Source organism: Hibiscus syriacus, unplaced genomic scaffold (genome assembly GCF_006381635.1).
Source record: "Hibiscus syriacus cultivar Baekdansim isolate YM2019G1 unplaced genomic scaffold, ASM638163v2 tig00111366_pilon, whole genome shotgun sequence".
Taxonomy (NCBI): domain Eukaryota; kingdom Viridiplantae; phylum Streptophyta; class Magnoliopsida; order Malvales; family Malvaceae; genus Hibiscus; species Hibiscus syriacus.
The window spans coordinates 282,967-305,000 of NW_024063071.1; the positions used below are offsets into that span (position 1 = coordinate 282,967).

General features: G+C 34.1%; 3 protein-coding genes and 1 long non-coding RNA gene across 4 annotated transcripts; all 4 read left to right on the top strand.

Annotated features, from left to right (window-relative positions):
* The first annotated feature begins 6,968 nt into the window (after positions 1–6,968).
* Positions 6,969–8,210, top strand: LOC120159518 (GATA transcription factor 12-like). Its single transcript, XM_039170102.1, has 2 exons — positions 6,969–7,370; positions 7,549–8,210. The coding sequence occupies exons 1-2, from the start codon at positions 7,080–7,082 to the stop codon at positions 8,203–8,205; spliced, it is 948 nt and encodes a 315-aa protein (XP_039026033.1). The 5' UTR covers positions 6,969–7,079; the 3' UTR covers positions 8,206–8,210.
* A 4,774-nt stretch (positions 8,211–12,984) lies between these two features.
* LOC120159503 (nuclear pore complex protein NUP35-like) lies at positions 12,985–15,345 on the top strand. Its single transcript, XM_039170092.1, has 4 exons — positions 12,985–13,009; positions 13,191–13,749; positions 14,249–14,360; positions 14,937–15,345. Exons 1-4 carry the CDS (start codon positions 12,985–12,987, stop codon positions 15,237–15,239), a joined length of 999 nt encoding a protein of 332 aa, XP_039026023.1. The 3' UTR covers positions 15,240–15,345.
* A 569-nt stretch (positions 15,346–15,914) lies between these two features.
* Positions 15,915–16,144, top strand: LOC120159475. The gene is made up of 2 exons (XR_005519355.1): positions 15,915–15,956; positions 16,031–16,144. It is a non-coding gene; the product is annotated as an uncharacterized LOC120159475 (long non-coding RNA).
* A 505-nt stretch (positions 16,145–16,649) lies between these two features.
* Positions 16,650–21,973, top strand: LOC120159488. The gene is made up of 4 exons (XM_039170086.1): positions 16,650–17,084; positions 20,568–21,009; positions 21,146–21,261; positions 21,481–21,973. Exons 1-4 carry the CDS (start codon positions 16,664–16,666, stop codon positions 21,900–21,902), a joined length of 1,401 nt encoding a protein of 466 aa, XP_039026017.1. The 5' UTR covers positions 16,650–16,663; the 3' UTR covers positions 21,903–21,973.
* Positions 21,974–22,034: the final 61 nt, after the last annotated feature.

Consider the following 22,034-nt stretch of genomic DNA (forward strand, 5'->3'; position numbering starts at 1 on the left):
AATTTACCCTAATATTTCATATAACCGCACATCTATTTCTAAAAAAAAGTATTATTTTTATTTAAAATTCAAAAATATTATTCAATGTTTAAATGTTTAGATTAATAATTTTGAATTTTATGTTTTAAAATTTTGAGATTAAGATTTTAAATTTCAAAATTTAAAAGTAAAACAATGCATTTTGTAAAATGAAATTTATAGAAGTTTTATGAATATTTTTTTATAGAATTAGTAAAATAATGCATTTTGTAAAATGAAATTTGGAAGGTCGCGAGTTTATGGTCATATAACATACCGTGACATGGGCTCATGTCATAGTGTATTCATTCATGGCTTCCAAAGGCTTAACTTAAAAGTGTTACAATTGTAGTTATTTTTTATTTTAGGTATTTGAATTTTTTTAATTAAAATAGGTGTTTATTATTTTATTTTTAGGTATTTCAAATTAAAAATAAGACATAAGACAAATTATGAAATAATTCATGAAATTATGTTTATATTTTTAATTAATTACTTGTATCACAAATGAGACATAAGACAAAGACAAAAATGACAGATTAGCGCAGAGAAATAGACGTAATCCAATTCGAATTTATTAGAGGACAAATGAATTTATTGGAGAAGACTGATGACAAGACAACAAAGGCTGAGATGAGATACGGCAATTTCAAATGTTTTCATATATTCGTATTCTTATGATTCGTGTATATAATTTTAGTTATTATATTTTGATGGGATATTTGGGACAAATTGGGTGTTAGCAGCTAGCAGTAGGCCATATTGTTGGATGTGTCTCTGTACTTTTCTTGTGCAATTATTAAAACAATAACATCCCCCGAGTTGCTTATCTAACATGGATTCAAGTGGAATACATAATGTGTTGGTTATTGTGATTACGGAGTCACTCCAACGGGATTGCGTGGTGATTATTCGACATATTGGTCGGTAATCCAATACAGCGGTGGACTATTTGGATGGCTCTAACTAGGGGGAATCCGATGCAAGAGGTGGTGTTTGATTCACCGCCTGCTTCGGCACTGGATCTGCTCCAGCAAGACCTGCAATGTTAGGTGTTTAATTCTTAATGTCTTTTAATTGTTCAGTCTAACCAATCAAATGCATTTGTTCTTTTCTTAATTATTGAGAAATTCAAAAAAAAAAAATCTATAGTAGAATGATTATTTATATACTTTACCTAAAAAATAATAACACACAAGGAAGGGAAATACCATTGGGCGATCAGCCAATCAGAGAAACTTTCTACTTTCCAGCAAGTAGCAATCGGCTACCACCGGAACCCGTCTCATGCTTGATGCACCAGAGGAAGATGGCTCTCAGCTACACATGTCGAAGGATGCAGCGGAAAGGTGGTGGACAACTACAAGAGCAAGAGCTCAAACTGCATGGGGGCAACAATGAGACTATCAATCCCGTTATCCCAACCAGAACTAGCAGGAACAAAAACGAACATTCAATGACAGTGAAGGGTGGCAACCAGAAACAAAAACTGAAAATCCAGTCAAATCAAGGAGAGATGGGGATGGATTTTGCATTAAATGAAGGTGGTCTCGTCAATCTCATGATAGATATAGATAGGCCCTATATTGGAAGAAGATAATATTCTTGTTGCTGATCTCCTTCAATTATGACCCAACTCTACAGCTTCCATTACTGCAAATACCTTCCAACAACTTGTAGCGTGCCTGCTGCGCCCATAAAAAAGCCTTGGAAATCATGACCCCTACTCTTCCTGCGTTGCTTACAGCATTAAAAGCACCCCAGGGGTAGCCATCATCACTATCACGCTCCATCATGCTCACCGTATTTAATTTAGCTACGCTAGAAAACATCATCCATGGGCTAGACATTATATGTCAAGAATAAATGGGCCTCACTCATTCTTTCTTATTCCCATTAGCCCGTTTTAATTGGATCATTTGGGCTCCTCTTCAAGCTCCCATTAAATTGGATGTCATGGCTAAGGCAGTCGAATCTAGTAATCAAATTTCTTATTTTGATTTGTTAAGAATTCGAATTTGAATCGAGTATATATGTTTTTTTAATTAAAATGAATTATCATTATATCATAAATAATTATATATTTTTAATAATTCAGTTTTTTAAAGGAAAATAAGGAATTTTCATCGTCGGTTCTTGCGTAGTGCTTATAAATATCTTAAATGCCACGTGCTAAGGTTGGCATTTATAACACTATTTTGCACGTGCTGCCATGTGAGTCTTGACTGTTGAATGAAACGGGAAGGGAAAGAAGCAGGAACCTTCGAAGGATAAGTACGATTTTTTAAATTCGTTGCGATAGTTAAAGTTTACGTTGCGATTTATTTCAAATTCGTTGCGATAGTCCAAAATCGCAACGACTGGTGGTATTGCATTTTTTTCTTAAGAATTTTCTCTAAAGATATAGTATTCGCGCAGACGTGTCGAAGACACGTATTACCACGACCACGACCACGACCACGACCCGGGACGGGACGGGACTGGACGGCGGCGGCGGCGGCACGCGAGAGTCTCCCTTGTTCTCTATCACTCAACAAGGAAGTGGGAAAGCCAAGCCTTAAATATCATCCCCAATAGTGTTTCTAATACTATGTGGGATTGAGCATTACCAACACTTGTTCCCAATACTATATGGAATTGAGCCTTAAATAGTGATATTATTTTTGAATGTTTTGCTTAAAATTGCAATAATCGCGATTGATTGTAGATTGACTTTTAGTTATGACATATTTAATCGTATAATACTAATGCAATTGGTTGATGATTCAGTTGTTTTAAGGTGCATGATTGTTAATTGTTTCCTGAATAATCACATTGTATTGGAAACAAGTGTTGGTAATATTCAATCTCACATAGTATTGGAAACACAATTGGGAATGGTATTTAAGGCTTGGCTTTCCCACTTCTTTGTTGAGTGATAGAGAACAAGGGAGACTATCGCGCGCCGCCGCCGTCGCCGTTCGTCTCGTCTCGTCTCGTCTCAGGTCGTGGTCGTGGTCGTGGTAATACGTGTCTTCTACACGTCCGCGCGAATACTATCTTTTTAGAGAAAATTCTTAAGAAACAAATGCAATACCACCAGTCGTTGCGATTTTGGACTATCGTAACGAATTTGGAATAAATCGCAACACGAACTTCGACTATCGCAACGAATTTGGAAAATCGCAACGCGAACTTCGACTATCGCAACGAATTTGGAATAAATCGCAACGCAAACTTCGACTATCTCAACTAATTTGGAAAATCGCAACGCGAACTTAGACTATCGCAACGCGAACTTGGACTATCGCAATGCGAATATGTAAATCGCATTGCGATAGTCTAAGTTCGCGTTGCGATAGTCGAAGTTCGCATTACGATTTTCCAAATTCGTTGCGATAGTCGAAGTTCGCGTTGCGAATTATCGATCGCATTGCGATTTAGTTGGTCATTTTGACAAAATCAAAAAAAAAATAATTAAAATCGTATATTATAAGACATTTTTAGTCACTGAGATTATTTTCTCTTAAAAGAAACACTCGCACGATTGCTGACACTTACCTTTGTAAAATAAAAAAAAGGGTAATATCAAAAAATATTATTTCTAATTATTGACTGTAAATTATTTTGGTTATTATTCTTTTTAAAAAGTATTTTAATTTTAATATTTTATTTTAAAATGAAATAGATTTTTGTTAGTTAAAAATCATTAGTTAATTAATACTCAATATTTTTTTATTGGTATGAAATTTTAATGTCATCATAAACGAATTTACGTAAGAGATGAGAGGCCCCCTTATTTTGATGGGTTCATTAGTTTTCAGTCATTAATATTTTTAAAATCATTATAATTAATCTCTTACTCCTTCCAAATTTTATTAGTTTAATTATATTTTAGGATCCTTTCAGTATTAAAATAAAATTTTGACTTTTACTTTTTCTGATTTAATTATTCTTTAAGATTATTTAATTTTAAAATTAGTAAAATTAAATCATAATTTTTTTAAAATTTTATAATTTTTTTTCAGTTTCATAGACTATATTTATTTTAAAATTAAATAACTTGCTCTCATCATCGTTCAATCCTTATTTTGTCCTTGCATGTCACCATTTTGGCATGTTGTACGTGTCATGTTATCACTTTTGATGTGTCATGTTATCACATTTCTTATAAGATCATATTATTACTTTCGACACGTGACACGTGTCATATCATCACTTTTAACATGTGACATGTGCAACTTCAAAAATTTTGACACATGAAAATTACACGTCAACAATAGACATTGAACATTAATCAAATAATAATTTCTACTAAATTAGAGACATTTTATTTAAAAATAAAATGTCAAAGGTCAAAATGATTAAAAAATAAAAAGATTATTTTATTAAATTTTAAAGATGTATTTTTCTATTATACAAAATAAAAACTAATTACATAATTTCTAAATATCCTTTACGTTAAAAGAATACAAGAGATTTGATTTATTTATTTGTTTATTTGTTTATGCTATAAACAAGTAGAGGTAAAGCCACAAACAAACCTTATCCATTTTTACCTTAACCAGTTGCTGGAGGATAGGTATTAAACCAAAAGCATGGGGATTAGTGAGGAATAAACCGGGCCATCTGACTAAGTCTGCAGTCTGTAATTTTGTTTGTAAAATTATTTGTCTGTAATCAAGATTTTACAATTTCTATACACTATATTATAATTTTAATAAAGACTCATAATAAATATGATATTAAATCTTAAAATTAAATCTCATATAAGGCGAGCACTCGATGAGTTATTGGTGTGGATTTTCGACATACAGTTAATAAAAAAATAAAGTGATTATCAAACGATACTTTAATAAAACGTTTTATTTTTTTATATTTGAAAATTTTAAATATATTTTAAAATATAATTAGAACATCACTTTTAAAATAATAATTATTTTAAATGATTATATATTAAATAATAATTCATTAATTAATGATGTGTTTAACTAAATTCAACCGCTTAACAAATAATGGATTATTGCAGGTTTTGTCGCTGTGATTCCCTCCATTATTGTCAATGTTTACAGCCCGATTCCTCTGCCCTTAATTATTTATTCTCTCGGGAACTCAACCCACTGCTTCTACCTTTTTTTAATTTTATTTTCATTTTTCTGATAACATGCTTATTATTTTTTACCTTAATTAATTAATTAATTTAATTTTTTTTACTTCTTATGGCTATAGCCAATCAAAACCCTTTATTTTATTCCTTACCCACGTTTAAGCACGATGATAACATATCAAGTTAATGAAAAAACGGTCATGATCTCACCCACCTTAATAGTAGGGGGGTAGGAATAGGCCAAGCCGGCCTACGGGGGTTTACGGTCTGACTTACATAAACTCTTATCTGACCTATTTAATAAAAGTATCAGGCTCGGGCTTTTTTAAAAGCCTATTAAATTAAATATTTTAGATTTAAACTTATTAAAAAACCTTATAAGCCTGATAGGTCGGTCTATTTAAAGTGACTACTTTGTAAAATATGCTAAGTTAGAGTGACTTAATAGAGATTTTACTCTAAAATTAGTGACTAAACTGAAAATATTAAATGTTTATTGGGAAACAGGCTTTTAAACAGACTTTTAAACATGTTAGGCTTTTAAACAGTCCAGATCGAGTCAAAATAAAAACTTTTGACAAACTACAGATCAGGCTCAGACCTACAAATATCATCGTGGTCTAGTCTGACCTGGCCTATTCCCACCCCTACTTCCTAGTTCCATCATCTTTTGTTACCTTTTAACTAATTTAATATATATATATTTGTAATACTTCCACAATATATAATTTATACTGAACCAAACTCTACATAATTTTTAGGTTGTACTGTCACTTTTGAAATATTTTTCGATATTATATAGAGATAAAATTACGAACTTTCTATAATAGTAATATTTTTTTGAAAATACAATACTTGATTGTTAGAGTTAAAAATTAATTTTTGATTTGAAGTTGACTGGTTTCGATAGAATTATAGTTTATATTTAAAAAAATGAGTTTAGGTCGAATTATTTAAAAAATACAATCGATTCTGTTTGATTTTGAATTTAAGTTGAAAAATGTTCGATACAAAAATAATAATATAATTAATCTTTATATATTCAGAGATATTTACTATAATATCTTTCTATTTATATTTTTATGTCTCTATTTCAGCTAAACTATTTTTATACATTTGTGTGTCGAGCTGAGTCGATGCGATTTTGACTTTTAACCTAAAAATTGTGTCAAGTTTTTGGATAGGTAAAACTTTTTTAAACTTTATTCGATGTTATGTTTGGGTTAGGTTCGGGTGTGTCTAAAAATTGACGTACGCCAATGTCTAATTAAGAAGCTTGGTCGACCGTACAATAAAAAGATTCATTAATATTCGAATAGATGAGTTTGCAGGGTATGTGTATATTGTCAATGGTTAATTTATTATTATTATTTCATATTATTTAAAAAAGTTAGCTGAATGTGGATACTTTATATTTAAATAAAAAAATAATAAATTAAGAAAAATTGTAATGTCCACGTACTAAAATTTGAAATTATTTGGAGCCAATATTCTTCAATTCCCTAGTTCTTAAGATAGCATAATCATTTGCATTTTGGTGTGAAATTTACCCAATTTTATTCAAATTTTGTTTACCATTGTTTAAAGCAATGATATAACTTTACTTTATAAGTCCAAAGCTTACCTTTGCCAACTCATTACTTCAAATCATGTCAAAAACCAAAGCAAGCAACCCATAAATTACTTTACTTTGTACAATAATAATAAATATATGCAAAATTAAAATACTTGTACAAATTAATTTATAGATTAAAAATTAAAAAGATGCTACAAGTTCCTAATATTTACAATTCTGCCACTCCCTTCACTCCTCAAAACCCCACCCTTTCTCCTCACTCAATCGGGCACCAAACCTCTCTTCTCTTCAAATCCTCTTTACATTTCCACACTTTGTCTCTCTAGCGAAACTTCATATCCACTCCTTTTCCCATATATTCGTATATACGAAGCTGTACACTGTAACTTCTAAAGCTAAATGGAGGTCATCGTCGGAGGATTTTATGGCGGAGCAGCAGGCGATGATTTCTCGCCGGTGAAGGTGCTTGCTGCTGAACGCAAGCTCTCGGAGAATTTCACCGTCGACGATCTCCTCGACTTTTCGAATGAAGAAGCTGTTATGAATGACGGCTTCTTCGAAAATGTCGCCTGCAATTCCACCGATTCCTCCGCTGTCACCTGTAATTCCTCCGTTTCCGGAGGCGATAACCAGTTAGCCGCTTTGGATATCCCTCACTCCTCTCAGTTCTCCGGCGAACTCTGCGTCCCGGTACTTAACAAAACTAAATCTTCAGTTTCCTTTTTTGAATTTTAATTTTTTTTCCATATTATTGCATGAAGAAAATATGATTAAAGCACTTAATTATTGTTTGAGTTTTAAATATTTATCGATATTTGTTAGAAGTTAAATAACTGAATTTTAAAAAATCAATGTTTGTTTTGTGCAGTATGATGAATTGGCTGAACTTGAATGGCTTTCGAATTTCGTTGAGGATTCATTCTCAACGGACCAGAATTTACAGATTTTCGCCACGTCGAAATCACTCACACCCGAATCCTCTTCTTCCTCAACCCGACCCGATTCTTTAAACCGGAGCCCAACCAACCAGATTTTCCAACAGGACACTCCGCTCCCGGGCAAAGCCCGTTCCAAGCGTTCAAGGGTCGCCCCGTGCGATTGGTCCACCCGGCTCCTTCACCTCAACCCGAAACCCGCCGGCCAGAAGAGAAGAGATGACCGGAACGGCAATTCGGAGTCTTCGGGAAGGAAATGTTTACACTGTGCGGCGGAGAAGACACTGCAGTGGAGGACGGGGCCCTTGGGTCCGAAAACGTTGTGTAATGCGTGCGGGGTGAGGTACAAGTCGGGTCGATTGGTACCGGAATACCGACCCGCTGCGAGTCCGACGTTTGTGTCGACGAAGCATTCGAATTCTCATAGGAAAGTTTTGGAGCTTAGGAGGCAAAAGGATTTCCGAAGAGCACAGCATCATCAACAGCTTGTTAGTCAAACTTCGATTTTCTGCATATCTAACGGTGGTGATTGTGCTGATGATTTCTTGATCCATCATCACGGTGGTCCACATTTTAGGCACATGATTTAGTTATTATAAAAAGCTTTACCAAAAAAAAAAAAGAACAGAAAAACAGAGCAAGTTAGTCATAGTTAATTTTTACCCATCGGCAGTTTCTAGAATTAATTTTTATTTTTCGTAATTGCAATCCAACTAATTTTTTTTCGTTTTAATTCCTTTTATTTTTAATGTTCGTTTACTGTTTGTGTTATAAGTTCATACCCATTACACACTACACATTTCTCGATTTAATATTTTTCTTACAATACTAAGGAAATGGATAAAAAATTAAACTGAAAAAATGTTAGAAGTCCTTAAAATTAAAAAAAAAACTACACTCAATTAAATTTCTATATTATTAAATATAATCAATTTTCCTATTTAACTGACGTTGACTGTTAAATCTAATTTTTTTTGAATTATCAGTGTAAATCACGATATTATCATGTGATATTTATATAAATTCATACTATTATTATAATAAATAAAATTGATACATAATTTTATTTGTTTATTTTTTCATTTAAATTTTTAACTGATTAGTTTAAAAATTCAATCGAGAGTAATAAAAAACGAATTTTTTTTATTTATATCAAAGTGTGGAGGTTTTTTGTTCCCCTAAACAAAATAAATATTGTTGATTTTTTTAAAAATAATTTACAATTATAAAGTAATATCTATTCATAATTTTTAACTAATTAATAACGTACATACTCTATAAATATAACTGTTCGAACTTATAAACTATAGAAAAAATAATATTTATTTTTATTATTGATACAAATTAATAGATTCATATATTATTGAGTTTGGCTGGATGAAATGGGTGAAAACACTTTTTTTTGTAAATGGGTGAGAGAAAAGGTGTTGTTTCCATACGTAGTTGCATTTGCACGTGGAAAGGGAAATGGTTAAATATTTCAAAGTAAAGTGACGTTTGAATTAATATCAACAAAAAAAAACAATATTTTATTGGTGGCATAGCATTTTCTAAAATTATATATTTTGTTATTTGACTTTTTTGAAAAGTTATATTAATTTAAAATTAGTAATCTATGTACCTAGGTAAATTGTTATTATTAATTAGGATCTCGTGTTTGAATACCATGTATGTTAAAAATATTAATATTCAATGTTATATATTTTGGAGTATTTAAACGAATGTTATCTTGTATTCCATTCAAATTAATAAAATACTTTTTAAAACTAAAATCTAAAAATATTTTTAAAAATCAGTAAAGTAGAGTTTCTAAGATTAGGGATGGGCATTAGACTTGAACTCGATGGGTTCCGATCTGATCCGATTGGATCGGATTTTTTTAAAGGTGATATTTAGGTCGGGTCGGATTTGGATTTAGGGTGAAAAATACCCGACCTGACCCGACCCGAAAAAATAATTTTACGTTATATATATTTAAGAATAATTACAATAATATCGCTCTATATATTATTTTTTTCAATTAAATCACTATTTTTATTAAATAAAATAATACTTTTTATTACTTCGAGTCGAGTCAGGTCAGGTTCGAAATTTATCTCAAAAAATCAAGTCAGATTCGGATTCGGATCGAGTGAAGTATATATATTTTTTGAGTCGAGTCGTGTTGGCCAAAACCCGACCTATACCCATCATACTAAGATTGATGTCTGCACGCAATGATTTTTTAAAATTATTATTATTAATTGGGCATGGATTTCATAAAATCAAAGTAGACGTCGTCTGTAGCACGAACCATTTTTATAGGATAAAGTCAAATAAAGAGAAAAAATCAATCTGAATTACGAGAATCAAAGAAAATTGTTTATTAATATTGTTGTTTGATGAATAAAAATTACATTATTATTTAATATTTGTTTATACAATCAATAAAGTATTGGCGGAATTAATAAAGATCGAAACCATACTTACTTGAATGTTCGAAATCATTTTAAATTAAACAATACATTTTGGGCATATTTATATAAACAAAAGGTTAAGGACAAAATGAGAATACGGTTGTTTTTTGGAAGCAGCTTTACTTTATAAAAAGTCTAGAAAGAAACTTAAATAATTATGAATACAAAATAATAGCATTTAAAGAGTACACGTAAAAGTACATGGTATACGTACATTAGGTATATCATGATATGAGAATCAGAGCATGTGCATGCATGGGAGGGGAGTGAAGCAAGGCAAAGGCATGTGGATATACGATTGCAAAGCACCAAAAACATGCATGTGATTTCCAAAGAATCTCACATGCGCTGCTTAGGTGACCGAGTTAATAACACATATAAGGACGGACGTAAAATTTTAAGTTAATAACACATATAAGAATCTTCAACGGTATTGTATACGATAATCATAATTCTTGATGTGCAATAAGTATGGATGAATTTATGTTAACGAGTGTTGGTACAATTGATTGAAATTTAGGATTTTATGCTTATAAAGTTAAGGTCGAATCTTACTACTGTTATTCTTGATGGACAATCTATAAATTCTAATATAAATTTCAGTTGGATCTTAGATATACCCTGGCCCTGGACTAGGGGAGCCACCTGACCTAAATTTTTATATAAAAAAAGGGCATGGATGATCTTTATATTGATGTATAATATTATGAGTCGGGTTTTTTTTTATTGTTTCTACTATGACACAATTGTTATACACTTTCATTCGATATTTGATCCGACTTTAGTTTATTTATTTTTTTACCTCTTTAAAATTTATATATTTTAAAGTGGAAATTCGACTTAGTGCGACAATCAACCTCTCTTATATCATACAAAACTAGGGATGGCAATGGGTCGGGTCAGGTTTTTGGGTCACCTGACTCGAGAAGAAAGGGTCCTCCACCTGTGACTCGACCCGACCTGAATATATGATTTAGAAACCTGACCCGACCTGAAATAATTTAAAAAAATATTTTTTTATTTAATAAAAACAGTGACTTAATTAAAAAAAATTATATATAGAGGTGTAATATTGTAATTATCCTTAAATATATAGGTAAAATTATATCTATTTTCGGGTCGGGTCGGGTCGGATTTTTTCACCCTAAACTCGACCCGACACGAACAATGCATTTAAAAAAACCCGATCCGACCCGAATCCGATTTTTTTAAAAAAAAATCCGACCCGATCGGGTCGGGTTCGGGTTGAGTTGCCATCCCTATACAAAACCCATTACCAAACAATAAAATTCAATGGAATTAGAGAAATGTCAACAATGATTCAAAATCATAAGAACAAGCCAAGAAAGCATAGATCTTTCTGTTTTAGAGAAATAATCGAATAACATATTCAAGCTAAAAGAAAACTGAGATTTCAAAACTCATTCCTATATATTTATTAATTTTGATTAAAATATTAATATGCATATTCTAAACTCTAAACTTTAAATAGATTGATCTTCTATAAGGTCCGGTATTCAAGTGTGTGTCTCCCGTTTGGGCTTTTGGTGTACATATTGCACCTTGAAGGTCTAGGGTCCGTCAAGAAACATGCGTGCCTTGTTGAACATCAATCCGATCGTTAAAATAATTTTTTTTAAATTAACCCTTTTTTTAAATAACTTAACCTTGCTAATTGTGTATAGTAATAATAATAATAATAATAATAATAATAATAATAATTTTATCATTTATATTATCTGATTTTAAAAGTAAATGTATAATAAAATATGTCTTTGAAAGCAATTTATGTAAAAAAATATCGTAAATTTAAAACTTTATATTTCATGCATGTATAAGGACTTAAACTCTGGGGAGGCCTTGATCATGAAGAGAACAATTGGGAGAGAGAGTATGACCTCAAGGCGTTCAAGCAAAAGATCGAAGAGTTTCAGGCATCTGCTATGCCGTGGGTATTTTATGTAACCCGATATTATTTTTCGTTAATAAAACGTTTTTTTTCTTCGGAGAAGTCCGAGGTTGACCGTGTGCATCCGCTATGCCCTACGGTATCGGTCCTTGGTTGAAGGACCTTGTTGTTCCGAAGATCTAACCCGATGCACGTTTGTGTTTGATCAGATATATGAGATTAAGACTGACTTGGTGGGAAAGTGCCCATTTCGAGTGCCGCACGGATTAGCAACCGAACCAATAAAACTAAGTTCGTGACACTTTTATTTAAGCAATATTAAAGGTGTTTAGTTGTTTAAGTTAAGGAGATACTTTGGTATAACTTCACTAGGTTTTAATTAAGATCATTAATTAGCATGAGCCAGAAATTGGTTGCTTGGCTCAAAGAAACTTATTGTCGAGGTGAACTCAGAATATCAAGTAATTGATTATGCAAACAAATACTAACTTAATTTCAAATCATCATTAAATTAATCACGAATTAGTCATAATCACAAACATAATGCAAAGGAAATAGCTTTTATTTATCAATTCTTTATTTTATAGACTGTATTGGATTTTTCATAATTTGATCGGCTGAAATAAAAATTAAATGGTTCGATCTTTGAACTAAAAAATGAACCCGCAATGCGAAAACAGTGGGAAAAATGAAGGCTTTTTGTGTGATTTAAGCCGAATCGATAGTAATCAAGACACGAATTTTGAATTTTGGATCTGAGGTTTAGGGTTTCAATCGTTGAGAAAAGCTTCGTTCTTCAGCTTTTCAATTTGGAGGGAAAACCCAAACGGAGCTCAACTCGAAGGTTCTTTCTCTCAAATTAGTTTGTTTAATTCTTTTTATATATTTATAAATGGTTTGTCCAGGGAATTGCACTGCAATAATGGTTTGTGTGAAATTAAAGTTATTATTTGTTGTTAGCTATTGATTGTTCTGGTAATTTGTTTGAACATACATATACATATATGGGTGGAGCTGTAAACTATTCAAGTTATTATTTGTTGTTAACTACTCTGTTGATGATCTTAAAGTTGGTGGTTTTTTTGAGCTTTTTGAAATTTAATGGTTAACTAATCTGCAATAGTGGTTTTTTTTATAAAGCTAATGTCATGATCTATAATTATGTATGTAGGAATCTTTATTAAGTTTTCATTTCTTTCCTAGAAATGAGCACTGTGGGTTAATAGAACTCCGAAATCGGGGAGACAATCATTGTTTTTCCAAGACTTGGCATCACCAGTCTCTGCCCGGCGAGGGAAATTCTTAAGTCCAGGTCAAGCAGCAGCAGTTTCGGCTTTACGGCGAGAGAATCGTGGTGGCTCGGATCTTCCACCTCCTCCTATGTACACCTTGGAGGACCGTGCAGATTTTCCACCTGAATCCGGGGGATTGGATTATCCTATTTCTCCTGAAGTCAAGTCGGATCCAAGAACCCGGATCCAAAGCTCCGGACATGACTTCTCTACTCCTGCAAAGAGCAAGTCAGGGGGCAGCAGTACATTTGCTGTACTTAATGGGCAGCAGAGTGCTGCGAGTTCGAGTTGGTGGTCGCCCGAGGGAAATGGCAGTGGGCAGGATGACAAGGGAAAGGGCTCTCCCGCTGAGGGCATGGCTCAGTCTGGTGCTTTGATCACACTTCTGCCTCCGAAGCAAGTTGCCAGGCCAGAGATACAGAATAATTCCATACCTGCTGGAAATCTGGATGGGGAAGACTGGGTTACTGTTTTTGGGTATGCTCCATGCTTTCATGTTCTACCTAATAGTTGAATTATTGTCTTGCTGTCTTCTAGCAGTCAGTTGTGTTTTCTGCAATGTGGCCTCATTTTTCTGAGTAACCTCTGCATTTATTATTTCACTGGTCATTTATCTGCGGTTCCGTTTTATCCTCATTTGATTCTCCAAAATTTTACCTGATTATGTCAGGTAAATACATAATTATTTTGGATGTTATCTGCTTACATGTTTTAAATAATAGCTAAATTGGCTTCGTCTAATATGTTTGCCAAAAATTTTCCTTGTATCTTTCGTCTGATACACTATCTACAATCTATAACCTTATAGTAACTCAGCTGCGATTTTAACTTTTTCTTTCTTGGTGGTTATACATATCTATCCATGTTTGTCTTAGTTAACTAGAGTGTGGAACCTAAATGTTAGGTTTAAAGTTTCATGGTCTTCTTTTGATGTTGTATACGAGACCTATGGCTTCACTATTTGCTTTCTTTCCAGATTTTCTCCCGCTGATACAAAGTTAGTTTTGCGAGAATTTGAGAAGTGTGGTGTGATATTGAAATATGTTCCTGGTCCACGGGATGCTAACTGGATGCACATTCTTTACTCGGTGACTCTCCTCTCCCTGATGCTATTTCCTATCCGCTAATGTTCTTTCGTGATACCTGTAATTTTCTTTTGTGATGAGTATTAGTGAGATCATTAATGTTCTTCTGTGGTGACTGATGAGTATTCTGTGCCCTGGTTGTCTCTCTTTTTGGCAATGTTCCTGCTGTTTTTCTTTATTTGTCTAAGGAAAACCAATTTCAGAATATAAAAAGTTGTTTACTGAAGAAAATAGTTCAAAACTAGATTTCTGTTTTTTATAACAATGACATAGTAACTTCATTTTTTCCTTCTGAAACTCAAACTTGATAAAATGTTCGTCGACAGATGGGCTGTAATCCTTCGATCGGATCCTTATGTTCAGTTTGGCTTCTAAACTGCGGGTTATATTGACATATTGTCTTGTGTTATCCGTTTTGAGGCCAAGAACTCCTTTCTTTTTCTATGTACCTTTTCTGAGATATATGCAGTGTAGTATGTTAAAGTCTCGACTCCTGTGGATTAGCTGAACTAATTGGAGATGTTTAATTTCCTGATGTTAAAACCGAAACATGGTAATGACTGCTTTCCATTTGTGCAGAAAGGATCCGATGCTCAGAGGGCACTCGGCAAGAACGGAATGCAAATAAATGGAGTACTAATCATTGGGGTGAAGCCGGTGGATCCGATGCACCGGGAAACTTTAAATGAAAGATTGAATAATCAGGGTTTTATGACTTTATCCTCAACATCAAGTAGAAAATTAGAGTCAAACAACTTCCAACCACCTCGTACATACCATCTTCTAAACGGCAATGCCAATGCACAACAGTCAGGAGGGCCTTTGGCAAACCCTACAAGATCATTAGGGAACAAAGTCATGGAGTATTTGTTTGGATTCTAGAATCATCTCCATATCTTGCCCTTGTGCTATTTCTTTAGGGTTCATCAAGATTCACGGCTTGCGTAATCGTATTCCTTCGGATATTCATCCCGAGGAAAGAACATATATTCATTCCCACTTGAAAGAGCAATTTCTCTCACAATGAAAAGTGTTGCAGATTTAGTTGTGTGTATACGTATATATTTAACAAGAAAAAGCCATGAACAGGCAAATCACTGTGTGTTCCATCAAGTTTACACATGTTCATCAAAACAAAACATAAAAGAAACGAAAGCCTGAGTACATAAATCTTCAAAAGAAACTTTTGGTGCAAGAAACCCATTTTACATTGCGCCATTCAAGATGATTTCTTAACTGAGAAACGGGGTAGGCGAGCTCATCCTTTTGTAGTTTCGAAATATACCCAATACTTCGACCCTTCTTTACCGCTGATAGTCCCGACCCACCAACCATCATTGTAAAAAGCATCCACCCTTTCGAGATACTGAAAATTTGGAGAAGCTTCCTTCGGGGTTGTTGGAGCTGCTCAGCCCTCGGACAGACAAAGAGAAGGAAAAGATGAAAAGGGTAACTCGTCATTTCGCAATTATGTTATCCGGACTCGAATGAATGTCGAATAATATACTCATCATGACTTATTTGCAGAAACCAAAAAGCTGGAGACTTGCCTCAGTTGCCTGTCAAACAACTGTTGGTAAACCAGATTAAAGGGGCATGGTTTGTAATCTTTCTCAGGCTTTTTTTCCCTGTAAAATGTGGCATTAAAATGATAATGAACATAAACAATGCAGCTGGTGATTCAACAACTGCCCGAGTGGAAAGCGCATGAATGGACTTCCGAGAAAAAATTACGTTCAGAGGAGCCTTAAGCAGCTGCATCTTTGTGTCTGCAGTTACTGTACAAATATTCTTTGATGAGAAGATAATGTAAGTGTTGTTAGTTCTTACTGTGATGTTCATGATGAGAAGATTTTCAAATATGTTTAACTAAGAAGGGTGAAAATTTTCATGAAGAATTAATGAACCAATAAGTAAATTCTTCTGTGAAGCAAGTTGATTTTTTTGTCTGCTAATTTCCTAGTAATTTTTTTTATTAGATGGGAAAAAGTTGACAAATCTAAATTTATGAAAGAGGTAGTAATATGTGTTCTTTGTATGCATGCAATTTAAGCTTTTACCGGTAAAAGATGCCCACTGAATCACTGATGGCTTTGAGTAGGAAGCAAGCGACAATGGATCCAAATAAACGTAGTTTCTGCAATCCGAATAGTATTGTTTGGGGCTATGCTTTCATGGTGGAAAATTGTTGTATCGGCCCATTAATACATCCTGGTAAGTCCAAAGGCTCAACATAGTCCAATACTAAGCTGTACAACACTCGGCATTCTTTCAAGAAGAATAACAGAAGAAGGAAACGGGTAAAAATGAGTACCCATCACCACTCCCACTCCGCTTCTCACACTCTCTCGTCGCCCAAATCCCCAACCGCCATCATGCAGGACCGTACCATCTCCTCCCGCCGTTCTCAGCCCCAACCCGACTTCGATTTCCCCTTCTCCTCCTCCGCCTCCGTATCTCCCTTCCCCGGATCCCCCACCTTTCTCGACGAGGAATCCAAAACCAAGAAGCCTCACCTCTATCTCTTGGCCACCAATTACATTTCCCGCATCGCACTCGTCAAATCCCCCTGCCTCTGCCTTCTCTTCATCGTTCTCGCGCTTTTCTCTTTGGTGCTGACCTCTCGCTCCTTCGTTTGCGTCTCGTCTTATGACCCGATCTCTCGGGTCAGTCTCTTCGGTTTCGATGGGGTTGACTCCGATTTCGGATCCCTTGGCGTTCCTTGGTGTAAGTTTTGCTTTATTTTGATGCATTTATGGGTTTTAGATCAGATCTGTAAATTTTCTTCATTTTGCATTAGCTGAATGCGGTAGCCGTTAAGTCGCATTGCTGCATTTTCCATTTTTCCATTTATGGCTCATTAAGATCAGATGCTTGTTTGTTTCAATTAATATGTTCAGAAATTCCTCTCGACTGTAATTATAAAGCTGAACATTTTGATTCTACTATTATATCTTTTAGTATCGATGCATTCATTAATATAAAGATTATTATTATTTAGATAACATTCTGATTCTACTATTAAATCTACTATTAACATTCTGATTCTAAAACATTAAGCTTCTGGATTAATATTCCATGCAACTATCTTTTAAGTGTATTTGACTTCTTGATGAAACATTCAACCTACTGTATAAAGATGGGCCATTTGCTTACTTTTATCAACATTTTATCTATTAAATTTTCATCTTGGTTATCCTTGTTGTTGGAAACGTATAGGTGGACTCTTGATAATTTATAACTTGAACTATTATTGATAAGAATACGTTAGCCCAATATTACAATACTACAACACTAGATGTGGCTTGTTTACAAACACAACCTCGCTATTCTAAGTTTTACTAAGCTCTCTCAAATTTTCTCTAACTTTTCTAAGTTTTCATTCATATTTCATCTCATTTTCTTTTTCTTTGTATATATAACTAAGCTTAGGATACACACACATATATATATATAGGTATAATAAACCGCCTCATATGCTTTTACAATCTTCTTGCCGCCTCATGTTTGCTTGTCGTGATTTACTTTTCTTTTCATGTTTGCCGTGTAAATTCCTTAATTGTCAAGCTTGTCAACTCAACCTGAGCTGCTACCATGTTTTGTTGATGCCCACTCATATTATAATATTATTAGCTTAATTTTTAAGTAATTCAAGAAACTTTCTTAATTGATTTTGTTTTCTCGTTTTTTCCCTTAATTATTAAGCATAAGCATGTTGCCAAAAGTTTGTCAACTTTGCTCATTTCTATAGTCGTATTTTTTGACTTGTAAGAAATCAAGTGCAAAGTTGAAATGAGCAAAAAACTTTTCTAACTTTGTTAATTTCTTACAAGTAAAAAAAGACGGCTATAGAAATGAGCAAAGTTGAAAAGCTTTTGGCAGCCTGCTCATGCTTAATAATTAAGGAAAAAAAGGTGGAAGCAAAATCAATTAATAAAGTTTTTTGAATTACTTAGAAATTAAGCTAATAATATTATAATATGAATAGGCAGCAACAAAACATGGCAGCAGCTCAGGTTGAGTTGGCAATCTTGACAATTAAGGAATTTACACGGCAAACATGAAAAGAAAAACAAATCACGACAAGCAAACATGATGCGACAAGAAGATTGTAGAAGCATTTGAGGCAGTTTATTATACCTTTATATATGTGTATCCTAAGCTTAGTTATATATGCAAAGAAAATGAGATGAAATATCAGTGAAAGCTAGAGAAAATAAGAGAGAGCTTAGTAAAGCTTAGAATAGCAAGGATGTGTTTGTAAACAAGCCGCAGTTAGTATTGTAATATTGGGGTAACGTATTTTGCTTCGTATTAATAATAGTTCGAGTTATAAATTATCAAGACCCCACTTACGCTTCCAAAAAGTGGCCTCAGAGCTTGGTTCGAGTTTAACGTGGTGGAGAAGATGTTTTAACCTCAAATACTGAGATTGATAAAGACGAATTATGGCAATTGGAGCATTCAAATGAAGGCGTTATCATCGAGGATGGTTACACCGAGCCTGAAAATGCAGAAGCAACCCTGGCCAATGAAGAAAAAAAGGTATTGAATGAATCTCAAAAAAAGATAAAAAAACGTTGTTCTTTATTTTTCAAGGAATAGACGAATCTACCTTTGAAAAAATTTCTGATGCAAAGACCGCAAAACAAGCGTGAGAGGTTTTGCAAAAATCTCTCCAAGGTGCTGAATAAACAAAGAAAGTACGCTAACAAACTCTTAGAGTTGAGTTTGAGATGTTAAAAATGAAAAATACAAAAAACGTCAATGATTATATTAGCCGTGTGAAAGTGGTCGTAAATGAAATGAAAAGAAATGGCAAATCAATCGACGATGTTAGAGTGATGGAAAAAATTTTGCGATCATTAATAAGAAAATTCGAATACGTGGTCGTGACAATCGAAGAATCGAAAGATTTATCACAAATATTGATCGATGAGTTTGTGTGTTTACTTCAAGCCCATGAGCAGAAAATGAAATAAAATGAACATTCTAAAAATTTGGAACAAACTCTACAAAGCAAGGTAAATGTCAATGAAGGAGAAGCTAGCAGCAGCTACACACGAGGTCGGGGAAATCGTGGTGGTTATCGTGGAAAATGCAGAGGATTCAGAGGCCGAGGCAGATATCAACAAGGAAATAAATCCCAGGTACAATGTTATAATTGCAATAACTATGGTTATTATAATTATGAGTGTAGTTCTGCTCCTAAACAAGAAGAAAAAAATAGCGTAGCTGCAGCTGAAGAAGAAAAAATTAAAAAATCTCATGTATTTCTCACTTATAAAAGAAATGAAGAATTCAAAAAAAATATTTGGTATCTTGATAATTGTGCCAACAACCATATGTGTGGTCAAAAGGAATTGTTTGTGAAATTAGATGAAATAGTCCATAGGCGAGTAACTTTAGGAGATATCTCGCACGCATAACTAAAAGGAAAAGGCGAAGTCATGATTCCCCAGAGAAATGGAGAAAATAAATACATTTCAGATATTTATTATATACCTACTTTGAAAAGCAATATCATCAGTCTTGGTCAACTTCTGGAAAAAGGATATGAAGTGCAGATGAAGAATCGCTCGCTTGCTATTAAAAATAAAGAAGGAGAATTGATAGCCCAAGTTGATATGACTCGAAATCGTCTCTTTACACTTGATATCGAGTCAGGAAAAGTCAAGTGCATGAAGATTGCAATCAAAGATGATTCATGGTTATGGCATCTACGATATGGACATATTGGATTTTCAAGATTGAAGTTGTTAACAAAAACAAGTATGGTGAAAGGACTACCAGAGATCAACCCTCCAAATCAATTATGTAATGCTTGCATTAAAGGAAAACAACATAGACAAAGTTTTGAAGTTGGTAGATCCTAGCGTGCCCGAAGACTGCTGGAGATAGTACACACAGATATAGCCGTTCCTTTTGATATACCATCGCTTGGCGATAACATATATTACCTAACTTTTATTGATGATTTTAGTAGAAAGTGTAGGATTCATATCTTGAAAGAAGAGTTAGAAAAATTACTCGAGTGCCCACCTACGCTTCCAACCCTTGTTGTTTTGTGGAAGTTTATCTTTTAAGGTCAAACTTGATTGGGTTTTTATTTAAACATTTTATTTCATGCTCAATACCCGATTTCATGTTGGATTCTTAATTCTTAACCCTCATGGTTTACACCCGTTTAATTTGTATCCTTGGCAAAAGGCAGATCGAAACATGGAAAAACTGTTGAATGGACATCCAAAGATTTAATCAGTGGCCTGGAGGAGTTTGTACCGATATATGAAACACGGCCAATCAAAAACATGTATGGGATGGGTTTTGACCACAACTTTGGGCTTTGGTTCATTGCCCGGTGGATAAAACCAGACATAATGATTGAAAGTGGTGTTTTCAAGGGACACTCCACTTGGGTTCTGCGGCAAGCAATGCCTGACATGCCGATTATCTCCCTCACACTACGGTATCCGGAGAAGTACTTGAAAAAGGGACCTGCTTATGTCGATGAAAATTGCTCTTACTTTGCTGGAAAAGATTTTGTGGATTTTGGAAGTGTTAATTGGGAGAAGGTGCTAAAGGTTCGTGGAATTTCGGATTTCAGCCGAGTTCTCGTCTTCTTTGATGACCATCAAAATGAACTGAAAAGGTACTTAATGTATCTATGCATTGCTGAAAAGGATTGCTTGAGCTGATTGAAGGTTACATGTCTTGGTTTCTACCTTTAATAGTTTCGACTTTCGAGTTGTCGTGCTTATTCTGTTGGGTTGTGATTTCATGAACAGGCTAAAGCAGGCATTGAAAGCTGGCTTTCGTCATCTTGTTTTCGAAGACAATTATGATACCGGGACAGGAGATCATTACTCATTGAGGCAGATTTGTGACCAGTTCTACATAAGAGGTAGATACTCCTTCCACACCCTTTTTCCCCTTTAATTCCTTAGGAGTGTCTTCTCTTTTGCTACGCTTTTGACCTATGTCCACTTTTATCTTCTTTCATTTTGTGTGTAATTTATACTTGACTTCCATTCGTATGCTCCTTCACTTTCCGATGTCTTTGAATCTTTGCTTTCGGAAGTTGTTTTTGTTCTGTACCTGATTATGAGCTTTGTTTATTCAGGTGGTGGCCATAGTTGCTTTAGGGACAGTGATGAAGGCAGAATTCGGTTGAAAAGAAAGAAATTCTGGGAGAAGGCTGTGGATATAAATGAACTTTGTGGACCACATGAAGCTTGGTGGGGTGTTAGAGGGGAGATGCTGGATAATTTTAACTACAATAAGACTGTAATCTCTTACGGCGAACATTTTCAAAACAGTAGGTTTGTCGAATCGATTCTTGATGTTTACTGGGAGCTACCACCGACGGCTGGTCCATCTCTCACCCACCAAACTAGATATGATCCTGGCCGTGCACCGCCTCCTATTGTTGAAGATGGCCGGTATCGCTTGTTTCAGCAACTCGGTTTAGATAGGCTAGAGAGATCTGTATTTAATGGATATACACAGATGGTATATCTGCTAATTTCCAAACCTGAATCTTGAAAGTATTCTGGATCAAAGCTTGATATAACTTCAGTAGATGCAACATGTGCCAATATCTTCATTTCTCATAGCAAGTTATGAGTATTTTCTAGTTCATTCTTTTAAAGTATCGAGTCCAATTCTTTTAGGATC

Excerpts from the sequence above, each read along its gene's own strand:
- LOC120159503 (XM_039170092.1), top strand. The coding sequence starts at position 12,985 with ATGGGTGGAGCTGTAAACTATTCAA. Across the intron at positions 13,010-13,190 it reads TGGAGCTGTAAACTATTCAA|CACTGTGGGTTAATAGAACT; the intron begins GTTATTATTTGT and ends CCTAGAAATGAG. Across the intron at positions 13,750-14,248 it reads GACTGGGTTACTGTTTTTGG|ATTTTCTCCCGCTGATACAA; the intron begins GTATGCTCCATG and ends CTTTCTTTCCAG.
- LOC120159518 (XM_039170102.1), top strand. The coding sequence starts at position 7,080 with ATGGAGGTCATCGTCGGAGGATTTTATGGCGGAGCAGCAGGCGATGAT. Across the intron at positions 7,371-7,548 it reads CCGGCGAACTCTGCGTCCCG|TATGATGAATTGGCTGAACT; the intron begins GTACTTAACAAA and ends TGTTTTGTGCAG.
- LOC120159488 (XM_039170086.1), top strand. The coding sequence starts at position 16,664 with ATGAGTACCCATCACCACTCCCACTCCGCTTCTCACACTCTCTCGTCG. Across the intron at positions 21,010-21,145 it reads CATCAAAATGAACTGAAAAG|GCTAAAGCAGGCATTGAAAG; the intron begins GTACTTAATGTA and ends TTTCATGAACAG. Across the intron at positions 21,262-21,480 it reads TGACCAGTTCTACATAAGAG|GTGGTGGCCATAGTTGCTTT; the intron begins GTAGATACTCCT and ends TTGTTTATTCAG.